Genomic DNA, 23,147 nt, shown 5'->3' with positions numbered 1-23,147 from the left:
ATCGTCTGGGGTGGCACACAGGGCACGAGGACCCCCTGGAGATGATAATAAAGGAACACGTTATGGGCAATACGCCTACGGTACCGTCTTCTCCAGAGTGGGACAAGAAGATAGATACCAATCTCCTCTCTGCGTGTTCAGTAGAAAGCTATCCGACCTACGAGCTAACTTTTTTGGGAAATTAGCTCATTTGCCATCTACCCTGGAGTTAGACGAGCAGATGCCCTTTTCTTCTCTGTGCATGCATTAAGCTTAGGGAACAGCCGCACCGTTAGCCTAGCTTAGCGTCATTCACTGGAAGTAGGTGTGCCAGTGTAGCCTAGTTCCCAACAGTCACGAAATACACTCCAAATACAACTCCAAAACGTTCCTGTAAACATGTTGTGACCTGTGTATTTACCACGTGGAGAAAAAATTCAAAATTGACATTTTCGTTTTCTAAGCAGCTATACTCTGAACAATCTTTTGCCGAACCACTGCTGCCTGGGCGCAATGATTTCATGATTTCAACGATTTCACAGTTTTTAAAGAAAACAACAGCGCTTTTGAGGTGATGATATCACTGCGCCCAGGCAGCAGTGGTTTGGCAAAAAAAATTCTGAGTACATATCTGCTTAGAAAACGAAAATGTCTAATTATTATTAAAAAAAAATCTCCATGTGTTAAATACACAGGTCACAACATGGATTTACAGGAACGTTTTGGAGTTGTATTTGGAGTGTATTTTGTGACTGTTGGGAACTAGGCTACACTGGCACACCTACTTCCAGTGAATGATGCTAAGCTAGGCTAACAAGTTCAAGTTCAAGTTTCTTTATTAGTTGACATGCAAAGATACAGAATACCTTCACATGGAATGCTTTTTTCTGTTATGCTCCTATGAGGATCATAGGACGCTTGGGTCATACACATACAGCTCATTACAGTAATATTCCACAATTATTACATTTTAGATAGTAATAATGGTACAGAGCCTTGAGACAAACATATGCATATTCACCACCGCAAACAGACTGGCAGCCGTCATAGGCAGCGCCATTTACGGAAGGAGGGGGGAGTGGGTTGGGGTTGTTACAGGGCTGTAGGGGGGGGGGGAGTGATCCCTCACACGAGGCAGCCGACAGTGCAGCGCCAATGCAGAGGAAGGGGGGGGGGGGGGGGGGGGGGAGGTGGGGGGGAGTGCACAAGCCAAGTCCTGGGTGGGGGAGGTAGGGATTGCGGGTGGGGAAGCCGCTCGCCACTCTTATCTCCCAGAGGGCCTTCGACTCCAGCATCTCCCTCAGTGTGGTTGTTGCCTAAGCCTACTGCATGCACAGAGAAGAAAAGGGTATCTGCTTGTCTAACTCCAGGGTAGATGGCAAATAAGCGAATTTCCCAAAAAGTTGGCGTGTTCCTTTAACAACAATGTCAGCACGTCAGATAAACATGAAGACGTGAGGAAACTCCAGTCTGAGTAACTTTTCTCCCCCGTTATTTTAAACCTATAATTATTATGAAACTAAAAGCTAATTTACAGGTCTCTCCAGTAGGTGTCAGTGTTGATCTGTTCAGGCTATTATCAGTGAATGCTCTGCAGTAGTAAACCACATCAAATTCTATTAGACTGTGAATAGAACCTAATGTCACAAGACTTGCTCCCAAACATGTACTGCTAACCATTTCTATGAACCAATCTGACACTATTGATTCACAAAGGATTTTCCAAACTTAGGATGCTATCAGTCCTGCTCAATACTTAAACCACACCCACCACATATATATATATATATATATATATAGGTAGAACAGTTGTCTGGTAGTCGGAAGGTTCCTGGTTCGATTCCCGCTCCTCCCGTGCAGTTTGTCGAAGTGTGATTGGGTGAATGTGAGGAACAAAAATGGTAAAGCCCTTTAGATAAAAGCGCTATATAAATGCACCATTTACCATTTATATATATAAAATCTGGTTACTCAACATAAATGGCTGCATTTATATAAATGGTAAATGGCTGCATTTATATAGCGCTTTTATCCAAAGCGATTTACAATTTGTTCCTCACATTTGACTCATTCACTCACACATTCACACACTGACGGTGGAGGCGACCATGCAAGGTGCCAACCTGCTCATCAGGAGCAATTAGGGGTTAAGTGTCTTGCTCAGGGACACTTCGACATGCTGCCTGGGAGGAGCGGGAATCGAAACGGGAACCTCCGGATTACCAGATGACTGCTCTACCCTACCGAGCCACTGTCGCCCCACATTTGTTTACCAGTCAACTCTGTTACCGGAATTAACCTGGATGGGACATTTGGTTTTATATCGAGGAGCAGTCGTAGGCGAGGCATGGCATCTGATATGTCAACAGGAACCCTGGTCTCATCCAGGGCTGGGGGCCATATGGCCTATAGGAACCCTGGTCTCATCCAGGGCTGGGGGCCATATGGCCTATAGGAACCCTGGTCTCATCCAGGGCTGGGGGCCATATGGCCTATAGGAACCCTGGTCTCATCCAGGGCTGGGGGCCATATGGCCTATAGGAACCCTGGTCTCATCCAGGGCTGGGGGCCATATGGCCTATAGGAACCCTGGTCTCATCCAGGGCTGGGGGCCATATGGCCTATAGGAACCCTGGTCTCATCCAGGGCTGGGGGCCATATGGCCTATAGGAACCCTGGTCTCATCCAGGGCTGGGGGCCATATGGCCTAAAAATGTAATCTCAGATTTTTTCACACCACATCTGATTTACAATTTTTATCGATTTTTTTTCTCTTAAAAACTAGAAACGCCAAGGAAATCATTCAAATAACCTTTGTTTTTATTTGACACAAAAATATTATCAAACCAAGATGAATGTCCCTATTGGGATTGAAGTGCAAACCTAACTTTCACCAATCTTCACTTAAAAAATGTATATATATATATATATATATATATATATAAGGTTACTCTTGATCAAACAAAGATGAATGTCCCTCGGGTTAATAGTGCAATAACTTGCGTTTTCACCAAACGTCACTTAAGACAAATAAAAAGGTGCCTCTTGATCATCAAACAAGAATGAATTTAATAAAGTGCAAATCTAACTTTCACCAAACATCACTTTTTGTAAATTAATGTGACTTTTAAATTTTTTTTTATCGTCCTAAATCATGAATTCCAATTAATCGATCAAATCGATCAATCGCCCCCAGCCCTGGTCTCACCGATGTTGACTCCGCTGGTGTTGAGCTGGTGGAGCAGCTGAGCCAGCGGACAGGAGCAGGTCCAGGGGTTCTGCTGCAGGTCCACCCTGCTCAGCCGCTCCAGACCCCCCAGGCTGCTGCTCAGCACCGCCAGGCCGTTGGCTCTCAGGCTCAGCACCTGGGGTTTGGAATTCAATGTAGGAGAGCCGAAGAGAGGAGAATCAATCAATCAATCAATCAATGAGGGAATTGAACCATCTCAACCCCCGGAAACTCTTTCATTGATCCTCCAAATCACAACTGTTGCTCGTCAAGGAAAGATGGCGGGTTTGAGAAAGAGACCGTTCAGCAGCACTTCCACTAAAGCCACAGTTTGAAATTGACACTCAGTGTTCCACTAGCCACCACTAGGGGTCACCACTCAGTGTGTTCCACTAGCCACCACTAGGGGTCACCACTCAGTGTGTTCCACTAGCCACCACTAGGGGTCACCACTCAGTGTGTTCCACTAGCCACCACTAGGGGTCACCACTCAGTGTGTTCCACTAGCCACCACTAGGGGTCACCACTCAGTGTGTTCCACTAGCCACCACTAGGGGTCACCACTTAGTGTTCCACTAGCCACCACTAGGGGTCACCACTCAGTGTGTTCCACTAGCCACCACTAGGGGTCACCACTTAGTGTTCCACTAGCCAACACTAGGTGTCACCACTCAGTGTTCCACTAGCCACCACTAGGGGTCACCACTCAGTGTTCCACTAGCCACCACTAGGGGTCACCACTCAGTGTTCCACTAGCCACCACTAGGGGTCACCACTCAGTGTTCCACTAGCCACTACTAGGGGTCACCACTCGGTGTTCCACTAGCCACCACTAGGGGTCACCACTCGGTGTTCCACTAGCCACCACTAGGGGTCACCACTCAGTGTTCCACTAGCCACCACTAGGGGTCACCACTCAGTGTTCCACTAGCCACCACTAGGGGTCACCACTCGGTGTTCCACTAGCCACCACTAGGGGTCACCACTCAGTGTTCCACTAGCCACCACTAGGGGTCACCACTCGGTGTTCCACTAGCCACCACTAGGGGTCGTCACCACTCAGTGTTCCACTAGCCACCACTAGGGGTCGTCACCACTCAGTGTTCCACTAGCCACCACTAGGGGTCACCACTCGGTGTTCCACTAGCCACCACTAGGGGTCACCACTCAGTGTTCCACTAGCCACCACTAGGGGTCACCACTCAGTGTTCCACTAGCCACCACTAGGGGTCGTCACCACTCAGTGTTCCACTAGCCACTACTAGGGGTCGTCACCACTCAGTGTTCCACTAGCCACCACTAGGGGTCACCACTCGGTGTTCCACTAGCCACCACTAGGGGTCACCACTCAGTGTTCCACTAGCCACCACTAGGGGTCACCACTCAGTGTTCCACTAGCCACCACTAGGGGTCGTCACCACTCAGTGTTCCACTAGCCACTACTAGGGGTCACCACTCGGTGTTCCACTAGCCACCACTAGGGGTCACCACTCGGTGTTCCACTAGCCACCACTAGGGGTCGTCACTACTCAGTGTTCCACTAGCCACTACTAGGGGTCACCACTCAGTGTTCCACTAGCCACCACTAGGGGTCGTCACTACTCAGTGTTCCACTAGCCACCAGTAGGGGTCACCACTCACTGTTCCATGTGCCATTCATGTAGATCTACGTTTCTGTGGACCGCTGAGTGCCGGAAACGTAGATCTACGTTTCTGTTTCGTTATTTCTTTTATTCGCTATTGCCATTCATAACCCATCGAGGCACCTTGTGCATGCTGTCCTGAATGTGTCTGAGATCGCAGATTGTCAATACCACCGCCTAACGCCTTGCGGCCGCTATTGCACGCCATTTGAAACGATGTGGTTTGTTTTCTCGGGCGAGCTGCGGCGTGGGGGCGGGTTCTAAACACTCCGGCAAGACAAGCGGTCACCATGGTTGCCTCGACGAGTTCATCCGCCCGCCTGTTCATGTGCAATGCTGGATAACGTGGGACAAACGATCGTGATGAATATTTGGAATGGCGATCAGATAATTGGATTATTCTTTGCATTACATCAGAGACAAGGTAAGGACTATATGTTACCAATCTTGCGTTGATCCGATAATTTTTTCCCGGCGATTGCAGCCCGTGTGTGCGTGTGCGAGTGCCGTTGGCTGCGATAGACGCACAGAGGGCCGGTTTTCCCCCGTCCCCTTTCGTGCATGCACGAGGAAACATAATACCGATAATCTAGCATTGATTTCAGGATGATTCGATAATCAGGCGAAAAATGGCAACGTGATAAGTGGATTTCACTAAAGGGCTGTTTGACGGAGTTCCCTGGGATTACACAGGATCACTCTACAACTATACTCATATTCACCACGGTATAAAACGGAAATGTATAGATGAAAAAATAATCAGTTTTTTGCACGTTGACCGGAAGAAACCCACTGACAATCGACTGCGTTATTAGATCCATAGCTATAATATAAAATATAGGTTTAGCTCTACAAACCAGGTGAGCGCTTACATGGGGTTAATGGGTGGCAAGGCCTATGCACTTCCCGTCTTACTGTAAATCCTCTAATAGTGGAGGGTACTCAAATAGAGGACGGGCCTCTTATAATAGCCGGGGGTTTGATACATGCAGACAAATACAGGCCGGCTTCCAATACAAGGTCGCGATATAGAATGAGATAAACGTTTGCCAATGCAAATTAAGTGCTGCCTCTCTACACCAGGGGTGGCCAACCAGTCAGAGATTAAGAGCCACAAAAATGACTGTGAACCTTTTTTTTCAGTCACGGCACCCTTCATGTGTTTATAGGTCTCACCCTCTGGCCTCTGAAGTTGCTAATGTCTTTTTTATTTGGGCCTCACAGGGTTAAAAGTACCCTGTGAGACCCACGGTTGCAAAATTACAAAATCATGTTTAGCCATTTAAAAAAAAAAGTCTGTAAATGTTTATTTAAAATGTTTTTGTTTATATGTCCCACCCTCTGAAGTTGCTAATGTCTTTTTAATTTGGGCCTCACAGGGTTAACCTCTTATGCCCGAAATATACAGTAAAAGTGTATATTTTCAGCATTACGTTTGTTTACCAATGATTTTAACTGTTATTAGTGAAATATAAGATTATAGAAATCTCAGGGCATTGAGTCGGAAACCGGCGCATATTGACAGGAGGAAGTGGAGCAGCCAAAAGTGAGTGTAGTCTTTTAAAGGAAGAGACTCAGGGCTTTCGAATTTCAAAAAACTACCCTACCCAGCTCACGCCAGCCCCTGCAAATCATCTGACTTCTGGATTCACTTTTTTATTTGTCTTATTTTTGGGGATTATCTCCCACAACCCTGAACGTTATTGCCATAAAACAGAACGTAGTTAGTTTCTCTACCTTTCTGTGAACGTCTAGCAAAAAACGGTGTTGCAATATGATGAAAATGGTGGAGAAATTTACATTATAAAAAAGATGGCAGAATTAAAAAAAATCTAACCCTAACTAACCTTACTGTCATGCACTTTCCCTAATAAATTAACCTACACTGTAACACGCAACACTTTGATGAACATTGTTACTCAGCTGATAGAGTTGTACTCTTCCTGATGACTTTTCGTACAGAACTTGTAAGTCGCTTTGGATAAAAGCGTCAGCTAAATGACTAAATGTAAATGTAAATGCTATCTATATGGCGTTGGCAGGCGGGGCTGGCGTTGTCCAGTTGACATTACAGATCATGATGGCTATGATAGCGTTAGCTAAAGCTACTGCATGTTATCAATGCAACTCGATTCGACTCAGGTAGAGTCGAGAAGGTACCACACGCTAAATTGTCCCCGGACCCCGCAACCTATAGACAGTTCCAACTTCAGTGTATGAATTACGTTAATCCACCACAGTTTCACAATTACAATTGGCCAGTTTGTGAAATTAAGGCCTGCCTCTTATATAAGCCTCTCTCTAATAAAGGCCTGGTGCTCTTAGCAGCTGAGATAAATACAAGACCCGTCCAATATTAGAGGATTTACGGTATTTCATAATACAATGTTTCCGAATGGACGTTTGGATTAAACCAAGTGTATGCAGTGAGGCTGAACTTTCCCAGTGCAACACAAGTTAATTAACCTTACACAGGTATGTTATGCGCGTTAATTAATTCAGACTAACATGTTTAGCTTGCTAACGTTAAGATAGCAGGAGCCGTCGGCCAACAAAGTTGTTTCAACAAATGTATTCACAAAATGGATTACCATCCAAACGTTATTGAAGCCTCCCGTGACCAGTAAGTAGTTACTACTACTTGTCCTTGTGAGAGTGAGGTAGTAACTGCAGCAATATGCGCATATGCGCTACGTTATTATATGCCTAAATGTGCGCTATGTGCCTAAAGTCAAGACTCGAGTACTGAACCAGAAAAATTATTTAGGAGCAAATCTTTTGCATGATTAAAAAACGATGGTTCGAACGTCCGTTTGAAAAATCCTGGACAGCTCTAGTGTTCCACTAGCCACCACTAGGGGTCACCACTAGTCATCAGTGACCGACCTGAATCCAACCATCCGTTTAGGGTTAGAATGGTTAGGTTGGCTGGTAGATACCAGAATCTTTCTGCCACTATGGCTGGTTAACAACACACCGTTTCATACTGTACCTCCAGGTTATTTAACCCGCTGAACAGCTGCTCTGGCAGTGACATGAGTAGGTTTTCAGAGAGGTCCAGCTCGATCAGGTTCTCCAAGCCTGAGAACGCCTCTGGGTCCACCCTGGAAGGACAGAACAACGTTGTTGATGCGCCTATTGCTGGTTTTGTAAATACATAGGATTTGCACTGCATGAAGCGAAAAGAATATATCAGGGAAAAGTGAAATAACATTGTCATTGCATTAGTATCAATATCTGCAGTGTGAAGTGAGGTAATGTCCTTGTGAAGTGAGGTAGTGTCCTTGTGAAGTGAGGTAATGTCCTTGTGAGGTGAGATCCCCCCTTGAATGGCCCTTCTAAGGTTTCTCCTCCACATTGCCTGTGGTGCATTTTTTCCTATTGCTAGGTTTTAGTGAGTTTTTCCTTACCTTCGCGTGGGGTATGTCTGGGAGTGTTGCATTTATTTTGCATTTATTTAAAAATGTTGGGACTTTATTGTGTTTTTGTTTTGTTCTTGACTTATTGTGATGTTTCTTCTTGACTTGTTTAAAGAAGACGTGTCCGGCCCATGGGGACATTAACGTGTGTTGTCTGGCCTTAGAAATGCATTTGATTTGATTTGATTTGAGGCAGTGTCCTTGTGAGGTGAGGTGAGGTAGTGTCCTTGTGAGGTGAGGGAGTGTCCTTGTGAGGTGAGGTAGTGTCCTTGTGAGGTGAGGGAGTGTCCTTGTGAGGTGAGGTAGTGTCCTTGTGAGGTGAGGTAGTGTCCTTGTGAGGTGAGGTAGTGTCCTTGTGAGGTGAGGGAGTGTCCTTGTGAGGTGAGGTAGTGTCCTTGTGAGGTGAGGTAGTGTCCTTGTGAGGTGAGGTAGTGTCCTTGTGAGGTGAGGTAGTGTCCTTGTGAGGTGAGGTGAGGTAGTGTCCTTGTGAGGTGAGGTAGTGTCCTTGTGAGGTGAGGTAGTGTCCTTGTGAGGTGAGGTGAGGTAGTGTCTTTGTGAGGTGAGGTAGTGTCCTTGTGAGGTGAGGTAGTGTCCTTGTGAGGTGAGGTAGTGTCCTTGTGAGGTGAGGTGAGGTAGTGTCCTTGTGAGGTGAGGTAGTGTCCTTGTGAGGTGAGGTAGTGTCCTTGTGAGGTGAGGTAGTGTCCTTGTGAGGTGAGATAGTGTCCTTGTGAGGTGAGGTAGTGTCCTTGTGAGGTGAGGTAGTGTCCTTGTGAGGTGAGGTAGTGTCCTTGTGAGGTGAGGTAGTGTCCTTGTGAGGTGAGGTAGTGTCCTTGTGAGGTGAGGTAGTGTCCTTGTGAGGTGAGGTAGTGTCCTTGTGAGGTGAGGTGAGGTAGTGTCCTTGTGAGGTGAGGTGAGGTAGTGTCCTTGTGAGGTGAGGTAGTGTCCTTGTGAGGTGAGGTAGTGTCCTTGTGAGGTGAGGTAGTGTCCTTGTGAGGTGAGGTAGTGTCCTTGTGAGGTGAGGTAGTGTCCTTGTGAGGTGAGGTAGTGTCCTTGTGAGGTGAGGTAGTGTCCTTGTGAGGTGAGGTAGTGTCCTTGTCAGGTGAGGTGAGGTAGTGTCCTTGTGAGGTGAGGTAGTGTCCTTGTGAGGTGAGGTGAGGTAGTGTCCTTGTGAGGTGAGGTAGTGTCCTTGTGAGGTGAGGTAGTGTCCTTGTGAGGTGAGGTAGTGTCCTTGTGAGGTGAGGTAGTGTCCTTGTGAGGTGAGGTGAGGTAGTGTCTTTGTGAGGTGAGGTAGTGTCCTTGTGAGGTGAGGTAGTGTCCTTGTGAGGTGAGGTAGTGTCCTTGTGAGGTGAGGTAGTGTCCTTGTGAGGTGAGGTAGTGTCCTTGTGAGGTGAGGTAGTGTCCTTGTGAGGTGAGGTAGTGTCCTTGTGAGGTGAGGTGAGGTAGTGTCCTTGTGAGGTGAGGTAGTGTCCTTGTGAGGTGAGGTAGTGTCCTTGTGAGGTGAGGTAGTGTCCTTGTGAGGTGAGGTAGTGTCCTTGTGAGGTGAGGTAGTGTCCTTGTGAGGTGAGGTAGTGTCCTTGTGAGGTGAGGTAGTGTCCTTGTGAGGTGAGGTAGTGTCCTTGTGAGGTGAGGTGAGGTAGTGTCCTTGTGAGGTGAGGTAGTGTCCTTGTGAGGTGAGGTAGTGTCCTTGTGAGGTGAGGTAGTGTCCTTGTGAGGTGAGGTGAGGTAGTGTCCTTGTGAGGTGAGGTAGTGTCCTTGTGAGGTGAGGTGAGGTAGTGTCCTTGTGAGGTGAGGTAGTGTCCTTGTGAGGTGAGGTAGTGTCCTTGTGAGGTGAGGTAGTGTCCTTGTGAGGTGAGGTAGTGTCCTTGTGAGGTGAGGTAGTGTCCTTGTGAGGTGAGGTAGTGTCCTTGTGAGGTGAGGTAGTGTCCTTGTGAGGTGAGGGAGTGTCCTTGTGAGGTGAGGTAGTGTCCTTGTGAGGTGAGGGAGTGTCCTTGTGAGGTGAGGTAGTGTCCTTGTGAGGTGAGGTAGTGTCCTTGTGAGGTGAGGGAGTGTCCTTGTGAGGTGAGGTAGTGTCCTTGTGAGGTGAGGTAGTGTCCTTGTGAGGTGAGGTGAGGTAGTGTCCTTGTGAGGTGAGGTAGTGTCCTTGTGAGGTGAGGTAGTGTCCTTGTGAGGTGAGGTAGTGTCCTTGTGAGGTGAGGGAGTGTCCTTGTGAGGTGAGGTAGTGTCCTTGTGAGGTGAGGTAGTGTCCTTGTGAGGTGAGGTAGTGTCCTTGTGAGGTGAGGTAGTGTCCTTGTGAGGTGAGGTAGTGTCCTTGTGAGGTGAGGTAGTGTCCTTGTGAGGTGAGGTAGTGTCCTTGTGAGGTGAGGTAGTGTCCTTGTGAGGTGAGGGAGTGTCCTTGTGAGGTGAGGTAGTGTCCTTGTGAGGTGAGGTAGTGTCCTTGTGAGGTGAGGTAGTGTCCTTGTGAGGTGAGGTAGTGTCCTTGTGAGGTGAGGCAGTGTCCTTGTGAGGTGAGGTGAGGTAGTGTCCTTGTGAGGTGAGGTAGTGTCCTTGTGAGGTGAGGTAGTGTCTTTGTGAGGTGAGGTAGTGTCCTTGTGAGGTGAGGTAGTGTCCTTGTGAGGTGAGGTAGTGTCCTTGTGAGGTGAGGTGAGGTAGTGTCCTTGTGAGGTGAGGTAGTGTCCTTGTGAGGTGAGGTAGTGTCCTTGTGAGGTGAGGTAGTGTCCTTGTGAGGTGAGGTGAGGTAGTGTCCTTGTGAGGTGAGGTAGTGTCCTTGTGAGGTGAGGGAGTGTCCTTGTGAGGTGAGGTAGTGTCCTTGTGAGGTGAGGTGAGGTAGTGTCCTTGTGAGGTGAGGTAGTGTCCTTGTGAGGTGAGGGAGTGTCCTTGTGAGGTGAGGGAGTGTCCTTGTGAGGTGAGGTAGTGTCCTTGTGAGGTGAGGTAGTGTCCTTGTGAGGTGAGGTAGTGTCCTTGTGAGGTGAGGTAGTGTCCTTGTGAGGTGAGGTAGTGTCCTTGCCTGCTGATGTTGTTGTGCGCGAGGTGGAGTTTCTTCAGCCCGGCGAGGCGAGAGAAGTATTTCCCCGGGAGAGAGTTCACCAGGTTGCTCTCCAGGTGTAACTCCGTCAGTCCGGGGTAGCCGTCGAGGGCCACCTGGTCCAACTCGGACAAGTGTATCAGGTTCTTGTTCAGGATCAGCGCGGTGATGTTCCGAGGGCAGTCCGGTGGGACGGACGTCAGTCCGGTGGCACTCAGGTCCACCACCTGGAGATGTTGGACAGATTATTTATTATTATATTGTTATTTTTTAAATTAAATTATTTACTTTACATACACATTTTATCTATTGCACCTTTAAGCTCAACCTTGGACCTAAATAAAAGGAAATGTGTTTGTTAAGGACCGGCTTTGTGTGTGAACCTGACTCATACCGTGCCACAGTAGAGGTTCTTTCTCACCATCAAACTGTATTATCTCTGTTGTTGTCTGTGTGCTGCTGCACAGTCACACAGGTTCACGACTAAAGTATATCGTCCTGGAACGCTGGGCGGATTAAAAGCTGCTTTCAGATGAAATGTCGAACGAAGCTAACTTCTCAAAAATTAAGAACATTCAGGAAAATAAAGGAATCTTTATTATAATTTTTTTTTTATTTTTGAAGTCTGAAGACGATGCAATTCAGAAAATTTGCAATGAGTTTCGAATTGGTGGCAAAGAAAAATGAAGAAATGTGGGGTTCACGAGGTCGTCCCTGAGAGCTTCGGTTCTGACCCGGGAGAAGCTCTACTCACCACCAGGTCCCATCCTGGCTCGCCTCCTGCACAGCTCTCCAGAGAGCACAGCACCACCACCAGCACCACCAGGAGCCCGGGGGGTCCACCTGCCTCCATGATCTGCTGCAGACAACAAGCAGACAGTAGGGTTAGAGGGGTCCACCTGCCTCCATGACCTGCTGCAGACAACAAGCAGACAGTAGGGTTAGAGGGGTCCACCTGCCTCCATGACCTGCTGCAGACAACAAGCAGACAGTAGGGTTAGAGGGCTCCACCTGCCTCCATGACCTGCTGCAGACAACAAGCAGACAGTAGGGTTAGAGGGCTCCACCTGCCTCCATGATCTGCTGCAGACAACAAGCAGACAGTAGGGTTAGAGGGGTCCACCTGCCTCCAGGATCTGCTGCAGACAACAAGCAGACAGTAGGGTTAGAGGGGTCCACCTGCCTCCAGGATCTGCTGCAGACAACAAGCAGACAGTAGGGTTAGAGGGGTCCACCTGCCTCCAGGATCTGCTGCAGACAACAAGCAGACAGTAGGGTTAGAGGGGTCCACCTGCCTCCAGGATCTGCTGCAGACAACAAGCAGACAGTAGGGTTAGAGGGGTCCACCTGCCTCCATGACCTGCTGCAGACAACAAGCAGACAGTAGGGTTAGAGGGGTCCACCTGCCTCCATGACCTGCTGCAGACAACAAGCAGACAGTAGGGTTCAAGGGGTCCACCTGCCTCCAGGATCTGCTGCAGACAACAAGCAGACAGTAGGGTTAGAGGGGTCCACCTGCCTCCATGATCTGCTGCAGACAACAAGCAGACAGTAGGGTTAGAGGGCTCCACCTGCCTCCATGACCTGCTGCAGACAACAAGCAGACAGTAGGGTTAGAGGGCTCCACCTGCCTCCATGACCTGCTGCAGACAACAAGCAGACAGTAGGGTTAGAGGGCTCCACCTGCCTCCAGGATCTGCTGCAGACAACAAGCAGACAGTAGGGTTAGAGGGCTCCACCTGCCTCCATGATCTGCTGCAGACAACAAGCAGACAGTAGGGTTAGAGGGCTCCACCTGCCTCCATGATCTGCTGCAGACAACAAGCAGACAGTAGGGTTAGAGGGCTCCACCTGCCTCCATGATCTGCTGCAGACAACAAGCAGACAGTAGACCGTAGATGGTCAACAAGGAGCAGACGGTGTGGGTCGGTGGAAGGAAGCGCTAGATGATGGATGACGAGCAGGATTGGTGACAGTCCGGTGTGCATGAGGTTGTCTGAGAGGCTCATTACAGTGGTGTCCTCCGTCAGAGCTCATCGCAGGCGGCCGGCAGAATCACTGTGTTCCTACGATGTGTCTACGGGAGGTCGTACAAAGGGGGCCTTTGTCTTCTAGGCCATGCTCTCTGTGCCTCTCCATCTTGCTGCTTGCCGCCTGCCACATTTCTCTTTCTGTGGTCGCTATCTGTGGTTATCTTTCAGAGAAATTATGTTTGAAGTGCATATTGTGCTCTGGTCTGTTCTGCTGTACTCTGGTCTGTTCTGTTCTGCTGTACTCTGGTCTGTTCTGTTCTGCTGTACTCTGGTCTGTTCTGTTCTGCTGTACTCTGGTCTGTTCTGTTCTGCTGTACTCTGGTCTGTTCTGCTGTACTCTGGTCTGTTCTGCTGTACTCTGGTCTGTTCTGCTGTACTCTGGTCTGTTCTGCTGTACTCTGGTCTGGTCTGTTCTGCTGTACTCTGGTCTGTTCTGTTTTGCTGTACTCTGTTCTGTTCTGCTGTACTCTGTTCTGTTCTGCTGTACTCTGTTCTGTTCTGTTCTGCTGTACTCTGGTCTGTTCTGTTCTGCTGTACTCTGGTCTGTTCTGCTGTACTCTGTTCTGTTCTGTTCTGGTCTGTTCTGTTCTGCTGTACTCTGGTCTGTTCTGCTCTGTTCTGGTCTTGTCTGGTATGTTCTGGTCTGGTAGTGAAAGGTTAACCTTCTGTAGTGTGGTAGTGAAAGGGTTAACCTTATGTAGTGTGGTAGTGAAAGGGCTAACCTTCTGTAGTGTGGTAGTGAAATGGTTAAACGTATGTAGTGTGGTAGTGAAAGGGTTAACCTTATGTAGTGTGGTAGTGAAAGGGTTAACCTTCTGTAATGTGGTAGTGAAAGGTTAACCTTCTGTAGTGTGGTAGTGAAAGGTTAACCTTCTGTAGTGTGGTAGTGAAGGGTTAACCTTCTGTATTGTGGTAGTGAAAGGGTTAATGGACCAAGTAGAGCTTGACTACATGAACCTGACTCAACCCAAATCGCAAAAAATCATGTCCAAACCAAAACCAAGCCTGCAGTGTACAGCTATTTGTAAACACAATCCTGACTAAAGCCAAATGGCTAATAATCTTTCAATAATAATTGATAATTGACAATATAACTGACTTATTGTGATTTATTCATACCTTTCTTTCAATAATAATTGATAATTGACAATATAACTGACTTATTGTGATTTATTCATACCTTTCTTTTAATAATTTGTTCATATACTGTATAAATATACAATATATATACACACCCACATTTTAAGCAATTAAATGAAAAACCTGACCTGAACCAAGCCCATCGGATGGCGTAGGGTTTGGGCATAAATGTCAAGCTCTAACTTAAAACATGCTACAATGGAGAAAGGTCAGTATGTGTGAATAGCAACATCTAAAATAGATTTGTGATATAATAAACGAATTCAGCCCAAGAACAAAAAAAACCCACTAAAGTTGGAGGGAAAAATCATTGGAATGTAATTGAATCCAGGACAATACGTGGCGTTGTGTGTCGTCCAGGTGGACCTCAGCTCAGCTCTTCAGTGGTTTGGATGAAAGGCTCCTCTGTAACTGGTAGATTGAGTTAAAGCGTACGCAGGTGTTTTGTCTGCAGCTGTCCACATCAACAGTGTTTTAGAAAATCTCTCTGTCCAACAACGACACAAAAACACTCACACGAAATGACCCGAAACTAAGACGTTTTCCAGCATTTTCGTGTGGACGGGGCCAATTAGTCACAATGTCAGTGTACCTCATTGTTTGCATTTTGTACTTTAGGTCGTACTTTAGTTTGTATATTTTGTGTTTGGATTATTATTTGTAACTTTTTTTTACTGTATGAAGCACAATCTCAAGGGGCTCAATCTCATACAGAACCAAGCATTTCACTGTAATGTACATGTACCTTATATGTGACAAATAAAACAACTTGAAACTTTAAACTATGCTTAGATTTAAAAAATGTGGTCAGGTCATTTGCGAATGGAGCGAAAGACAGCCGTCATCAGTAATATGATGTCAGGCGTTATGAATGACTGCTGAAGATGCATGATGTTATAAAAACCCCTTCTAACATTTTAATAATAATGTAATAAGAATGTTTACTTCTTACCTGTGTTTCTGCGAGCAGCACGGTGAATTAGTGTCGAGCGTTTGTCAAAAACAACCTTTGTTCCTTGTAATAAAAGTTCCTCTGTACACCTGTCACCACTAGCTAAATATTGACTACCTCCTTTCATTGGGAACTGTTCAAGACCTTTTTCTGTGAAATGATTCATTATAGAATTAGAGCAGATAGATATAGGGTACTTCCTGGTGTAATCCCCTTTGGACTAAGATTACCGCCACATCATTTTGATTATGTTGACTGGGTATTTAATTTCATTTAATTTCAAACCTCTATTTAAACTCAAAAGGCAATTGAGGTTTCCCTCATTTTCAGTCACGTTGAGTGTACATACAGAACAAATCTTCTACTATCATGCACTCTTCCATTAATTCATCTTCCTCGTCTATATTACTACCTACTATACTAATATGTGTCTACTACTATGTCTATAGTACTACCTACTGTACTAATATGTCTCCACTACTATGTCTATATTACTACCTACTGTACTAATATGTCTCCACTACTATGTCTATATTACTACCTACTGTACTAATATGTCTCCACTACTATGTCTATATTACTACCTACTGTACTAATATGTCTCCACTACTATGTCTATATTACTACCTACTGTACTAATATGTCTCTACTACTATGTCTATATTACTACCTACTGTACTAATATGTCTCCACTACTATGTCTATATTACTACCTACTGTACTAATATGTGTCTACTACTATGTCTATATTACTACCTACTATACTAATATGTCTCCACTACTATGTCTATATTACTACCTACTGTACTAATATGTGTCTACTACTATGTCTATATTACTACCTACTGTACTAATATGTGTCTACTACTATGTCTATATTACTACCTACTGTACTAATATGTGTCTACTACTATTCACTAACACTGTTACTCATCTGAAAGAGTTGGACCCTTCCTTCTGACTTGTAAGTCGCTTTGGATAAAAGTATCAGCTAAATGACTAAATGTAAATGTCAAAAGGCATAACAAATCACAACAATAAGACAACATGGCGAGACAAAAGTAAGGATAACAAATCAATTAAAACACGTACAACTTGATTGACAAAGGTTGGAGATCAAGGTTTTAAACAGAGAGGAGAATCTCAAGCTTTAAGGACTGTTGGAGTTCATTCCATGAGTTTCAAGTTCAAGTTTCAAGTGTGTTTATTAAATATCACAATAAAATACACATACTTTACGGTGAAATGCTTGGTTCTGTATGAGCCCCTGAGAGTGTGCGTCATACAGTAAAAAAAAAAGTAAGTAAGAAAGTAGTCAAAAGTAAGTAAAACAAGAGGATGCCATTGACACACAGCACGACACAGCTAACATTAATAATAATAATAATAATAATAATAATAATAATATATTAAATTTGTAGCAGCGCTTTATATTTGTGGAATAAATCTCAAGGCGCTACAGTGTAGATTAGAAGAACATAAAAACTAGTAAGAGAGTAGAAAGAACATAAAATAAGTTGGGCTAAAACTAGTAAAACTAGTAAAAGAACATGAAATGTGAAGGGCTAAAACTAGTAAAAGAACATGAAACGTGAAGGGCTAAAACTAGTAAAAGAGTAAAAAGAACATGAAATGTGAAGGGCTAAAACTAGTAAAAGAATATGAAATGTGAAGGGCTAAAACTAGTAAAAAGAACATGAAATGTGAAGGGCTAAAACTAGTAAAAGAGTAAAAAGAACATGAAATGTGAAGGGCTAAAACTAGTAAAACTAGTAAAAGAACATGAAACGTGAAGGGCTAAAACTAGTACTCTGCGTTGCTAATAAACATTTAAAATAATTTTTATAAATGTGTAAACATCACAGACGGCTCTGCAGATTATACCCTACTCCTCATCGCGGCGTTCGGGGGAGAGCAGCCATACGTTCTTCGCTGTTTACACGTTTATAAAAAATATTTAAAATGTTTATTAGCAACGCCCTGTGTGTGTGTCTCTGTCCAAGACCCTCGTGCAACTGTGTGTACCTTGAAATTTCTCTGCGATACTTGTATAACGAACGTTTCGCATTAGACCAGTTATTCTGAGATAAAACAGGGTGGTTTCCTCTTGGGGAGCAAGGGACTGTGGATTCACTCGGCCAAACCTTGTTGGCGTGCATCACAGTCAGGAAAGGGGCCACTCCCTTATCAGCCTGGCTTCTAGAGGTTTATTGTAGCTCCCGACCTGGGTTCAATTTATTTATTAACAAGCCCTATGTGTGTGTGTGCGTGTGTCTGTGTGTGTGTGTGCCTGTGTGTGTGTGTGTGTGCCTGTGTGTGTGCCTGTGTGTGTGTGTGCCTGTGTGTGTGCCTGTGTGTGTGTGTGCCTGTGTGTGCCTGTGTGTGCCTGTGTGTGCCTGTGTGTGTGTGTGTGTGTGTGTACGTGTGCCTGTGTGTGTGCCTGTGTGTGTGTGTGCCTGTGTGTGTGTGTGCCTGTGTGTGTGTGTGCCTGTGTGTGCCTGTGCCTGTGTGTGTGTGTGTCTATGTGTGTGTGCCTGTGTGTGTGTGTGTGTGTGTGTGTGTGTAGGAAGGAGGAGATGATCAGGGCGGTGGAGCAGGAGATCGAGAGGGAGAAGCAAGCCGCCGATGACATCATCAAGAAGATGTCGCCCGACAAGCAGGACAAGTACGCAGAGATGAAGCACGTCAACGAGGAGCTGCTGCAGGTACAGGATCATGATGATACATACATGTTGTAGAGATGAAGCACGTCAACGAGGAGCTGCTGCAGGTACAGGATCATGATGATACATACATGTTGTAGAGATGAAGCACGTCAACGAGGAGCTGCTGCAGGTACAGGATCATGATGATACATACATGTTGTAGAGATGAAGCACGTCAACGAGGAGCTGCTGCAGGTACAGGATCATGATGATACATACATGTTGTAGCGCTTTTCCCAATGCTCAACACTTTACAGAGCAGAATAAACAGTACAGTTTTAGTAAACAAATGTATTATATAAAAGGTGAGAGAGGAAGGAGTTCAAGGCTTGAAAGCGAGGGTAAAAAGGTGGCTTTTGAGGGCTTTTTTAAATGACGAGAGGGTGTCTGCATGACGGATATGGTTGGGCAGGGCGTTCCAGAGGGTGGGGGCAGCTGCAGCGAAGGCCCTGTCGCCCCCCAGGTCCGGAGCTTAGTCCTGGTGGGTTGGAGGAGGTTAGCATCTGCGGACCTGACGCTCAGCTCCTCCAACAGGTTCTCCAGCAGTGGGAGAACGTCCTGTAGGGGGCAGTAGTGGGAGAACGTCCTGTAGGGGGCAGCAGTGGGAGAACGTCCTGTAGGGGGCAGCAGTGGGAGAACGTGCTGTAGGGGGCAGCAGTGGGAGAACGTCCTGTAGGGGGCAGCAGTGGGAGAACGTGCTGTAGGGGGCAGCAGTGGGAGAACGTCCTGTAGGGGGCAGCAGTGGGAGAACGTGCTGTAGGGGGCAGCAGTGGGAGAACGTCCTGTAGGGGGCAGCAGTGGGAGAACGTCCTGTAGGGGGCAGCAGTGGGAGAACGTCCTGTAGGGGGCAGCAGTGGGAGAACGTCCTGTAGGGGGCAGCAGTGGGAGAACGTCCTGTAGGGGGCAGCAGTGGGAGAACGTGCTGTAGGGGGCAGCAGTGGGAGAACGTCCTGTAGGGGGCAGCAGTGGGAGAACGTGCTGTAGGGGGCAGCAGTGGGAGAACGTCCTGTAGGGGGCAGCAGTGGGAGAACGTGCTGTAGGGGGCAGCAGTGGGAGAACGTGCTGTAGGGGGCAGCAGTGGGAGAATGTCCTGTAGGGGGCAGCAGTGGGAGAACGTCCTGTAGGGGGCAGCAGTGGGAGAACGTGCTGTAGGGGGCAGCAGTGGGAGAACGTGCTGTAGGGGGCAGCAGTGGGAGAACGTCCTGTAGGGGGCAGCAGTGGGAGAACGTCCTGTAGGGGGCAGCAGTGGCTCAGGAGGTAGTGAGAAGTCTGGTGGTCCTGACGGCCGACGTGTCCTTGAGCAAGACACTGAACCCCTAACTGCTCCCAACGAGCAGGTCAGCAGGTCATGCTATCATACAGAGCTATGGGTTATATGCAGGTGTATACATACGTATAGAGGAGGATTATATGCAGATAAATTCAGACAGATATTTGTCTACCGTAATTTTGGGACTATAAGGCGCACCTGAGTATAAGCCGCAGCAGCTAAATTGAATGATGTGTACATATAATAAGCCGCACTGGACTATAAGCCGCAGGTGTTTTAATGTTTAATTACCATATGTAAGGGTTCGTGCACAGAGGGGATTGTCGGGAAAGAGATGGCTGTTTGAGGAAGCTCCCATTTATTAACATTTCAACAAACAAGTTGCATATTTGCATAACGTATTCAAGTGTTACCATTTAGTGCAATAGTAGCTACAGAACATGTACTGTGTAAACTGCACTGTATCACATAGCGTTTCAGACACACACACTTTTCAACTTTCAAACTTTAAGCGGCGTGCAGCTGCAGCATGCCTCCGGTCAGCAGGGCCGTGTCCCCCGCCAGGGCGCACACGCTGAACAGGTGCAGGAGGTCATCACCAGTGTTACAGGTGGTGGACTGTAACCTGTAGGTCCCCTAGTGGCCGTTAGCTGTAAAAATCCATAGATTAGTTTCAAGTTTCAAGTTTCAAGTTTCTTTATTAGTTGTCATACAGAAGTACAGAATACTTTTATATAAAATGCTTCTTAAGCCGCACCGTTATATATAAGCCGCAGGGTCGAAAAATGGGGATAAAAGTCACGGCTTATAGTCAGAAAATTACGGTACATATAATATGTATATATAAATGCAGTACATTTAAATATATAATGTATATGCTATAAATATATAATGTATAGGTTATGTAAAGGTATATACAGCACTGTCGTACAGAGTATAGTGGGGTGGGTAGTTAACCCTTTCACTGCCACACGACAGAAGGTTAGCCCTTTACTATCACACAACCGACGGCGATGCTCCATCATTAGCATCATTAGCTCCGCAAATCGCCGTCGGAGCATCGCCGTCGGCTGTGTGATAGTAAAGGGCTAACCTTCTGTATTGTCACAGTGAAAGGGTTAACCGGCTGTCGTGTGGCAGTGAAAGGGTTAAGAAGAAGCGCCACATTATTTACATGGCTTCGGGATGTGAGGCGTGATACAGGAAGGGAGGGAGGGATAGGAGTGGAGGTGAAGAGGGTAAAGGATAAGACTAGATGAAAGAAGGAGGAAGGGAGAGAATGGGGGGGGGGGTGTAGGGGGCAGGGAGGTATGGCGGGAGGGAGGTATGGCGTGGGCAACAAAGGTGAGATTAGGGTTAGAGAAGGAGGGAAGGACTGAGGGAGAGAGAGAGAGTAGAGAAGAGAAGGTACACAGGAAGGAGAGAGGGATGGAAAGAGAGAGAAGGAGGGGGACACGGAGATAAACGCTGGCTGCCAGTGAGAGGCAGACGAGTCCTAGGATCACCTCTGACCTCCAGGCCAGGAAGAGATGGAGGAAGGGAGGGAGGAAAGGAAGGATAGATGAAGGGAGTAATGGAAGGATGTAGATAAAGAGGGGGATAATGGTTGTAGGGAGTAGGGACCGATGACCCTAAAGATCAGAGGTTACAGGTCAGAGAGAGAGAGAGAGAGAGAGCAGGAAAAGAGGGAGGATAGGAGATTTATTTATTTATCCTTTATTTATCCAGGAATGTCCCAATGAGATACAATATCTCTTCTTCCAGGGAGTCCTGACCAACACGGCACACAACAAGTTTCAACATAAAACAGGGCATTAAACAAAAAACATACAATTCAAATATAAATACAGAAGGCCATTTGTGCAGTGGCAAGGAGCATAATCACATCAACAATAGCATCAGGTAAAACAGTTACATGTTTCGTGAAGGGCTAATCGTAGCATACCTTTAAAAGCATTCACAGTAGGAAGTGCCTCTAGACAAAGTTTCACTTGCAGCGTATTCCATAAAAAGGGCGCATAGTGGGATATTTATATTTACCAAGCTCTGACTGCATCAAAGGAACATTTAAAAGCATCCCATTTGCTGCTCGTCTGGTATTAAAAAAGCAAGTATAAAAGGACAGAAGTCTGGAGATATATAAGGCCAGCTTACCTAGCAATGACTTAGGATAAAAATCAACATGTGTGATTGTCTTCTTTGGTACAGAGAGGACCATCCTAAGGACTGATACAGAGTGCAGTGGTGGGTGCGAGATAAAGAGGGGAGTGACCGATCATTCGATATCGTGATGGATGCTTTCAGTTTAACCCTATCACTACCACACTACAGAAGGTTGACCCTTTCACTACCACACTACATATGGTTAACCCTTTGTAGTGTGGTCGTGAAAGGGTTATAAGCGACATGGGTTGAGTGTTTTTGTACCAGGGCCATATAAGGTGACATTTTTGCCTCCCCAAAGGGTTCCAGAGAATGATGACATATTCTGGCTTAAACATCTAGCCCAGGGACCACAACTGAAAACTAGCAACCCTGCTAATGTTGGCATATTAAAAAAAAAAAAAAAGAAAATAAAAATTATTAATTTATAAATGTATAACTGTTGATTGATATGCACTGTCCCTGATCAAATAAACTGAGTAAACTAAATTCTGCTTTTACATTCTACTCCATTGTACTAATTGGATTGTATTTAATGAGATTTGATTTTGAAGGGAACTAATACATTGACACAAGTACCTGTTTAGATGCGTGTTACATTTCTAAATCAGTATCCAGTCAGGTTTGGCGCATTGGCTCGTCACCTGTGTTACATTTTGACCCTTGACCTTCCACCTGGGACAGTTTGGGCACCCTTAATCTAAACAATCTACACTAGCTCTTTTCCCTTCCATTTTCCAATCAAGTTTCTTTAATAGTTGTCATAGTAAAATACAGAATATTTTTCCATGAAATGCTTTTTTCCGTATGTGCTGCTGAGAGTGTGCTAGATAAAATAGATAAAAAGTATAAAATGGACAAAGTCAAGAGTACCTAAACAAAAAGTGTTCAGTCAATCAATATGCATATATACAATATACAGTACAGAGTAAAACAAATATTAACAGTGAGGTACAATGCAGCAATGGGATGAGGTACAACTTAGGGTAAGGTGCAATGAGGTATGAGTTGTAGTGCAAATCTCTTTGTTAATAAATATAAAGTGTTTAAAGTGAGTAGAGTGGGTGTTACGGTGAGTGTTTATTTAAAGTGCGTGTGGATGTGTGTGCTGTGAGTGTAGATGATGGGTTGTTAAATGGTGAATTGTTAAATTCATTCACTACAATAAGTTCAGTAAGTCATTTCCAAGTAGTCGAATGATGATGGGAATGATGACCCCCCCCCTCTCTCTCTCTCTGACCCCCCCTCCTCTCTCTCTCTCTCTGACCCCCCTCTCTCTTTCTGACCCCCCCCCTCTCTCTCTCTCTGACCCCCCCTCTCTCTCTCTCTCTCTGACCCCCCTCTCTCTCTCTGACCCCCCCTCTCTCTCTCTGACCCCCCCCCTCCCTCTCTCTCTGACCCCCCCCTCTCTCTCTCTCTGACCCCCCCCCTCTCTCTCTCTGACCCCCCCCCCCTCTCTCTCTCTCTCTGACCCCCCCTCTCTCTCTCTCTCTCTCTGACCCCCCTCTCTCTCTCTGACCCCCCCCCTCTCTCTCTCTGACCCCCCCCTCTCTCTCTCTGACCCCCCCCCTCTCTCTCTCTGACCCCCCCCC

General features: G+C 46.2%; 1 protein-coding gene across 1 annotated transcript in view; it reads left to right on the top strand.

Annotated features, from left to right (window-relative positions):
• The window catches only part of LOC311237241 (intraflagellar transport protein 74 homolog), a gene marked incomplete at its 3' end in the record, with an annotated part of 94,032 nt that overhangs the window by 48,347 nt on the left and 22,538 nt on the right, over window positions 1-23,147 (top strand). The window contains exon 8 of the mRNA XM_084325048.1: window positions 17,984-18,122. Within this exon, the coding sequence (XP_084181174.1) occupies window positions 17,984-18,122 (139 nt within the window). The remainder of the gene's footprint in view (window positions 1-17,983; window positions 18,123-23,147) is intronic.

This window comes from Notolepis coatsorum (assembly GCF_963971535.1).
Source record: "Notolepis coatsorum genome assembly, chromosome: 11".
NCBI classification, from domain to species: Eukaryota; Metazoa; Chordata; class Actinopteri; order Aulopiformes; family Paralepididae; genus Notolepis; species Notolepis coatsorum.
Note: the sequence above shows the minus strand (reverse complement) of the source record. Positions and strands in the feature narration are given on the sequence as shown.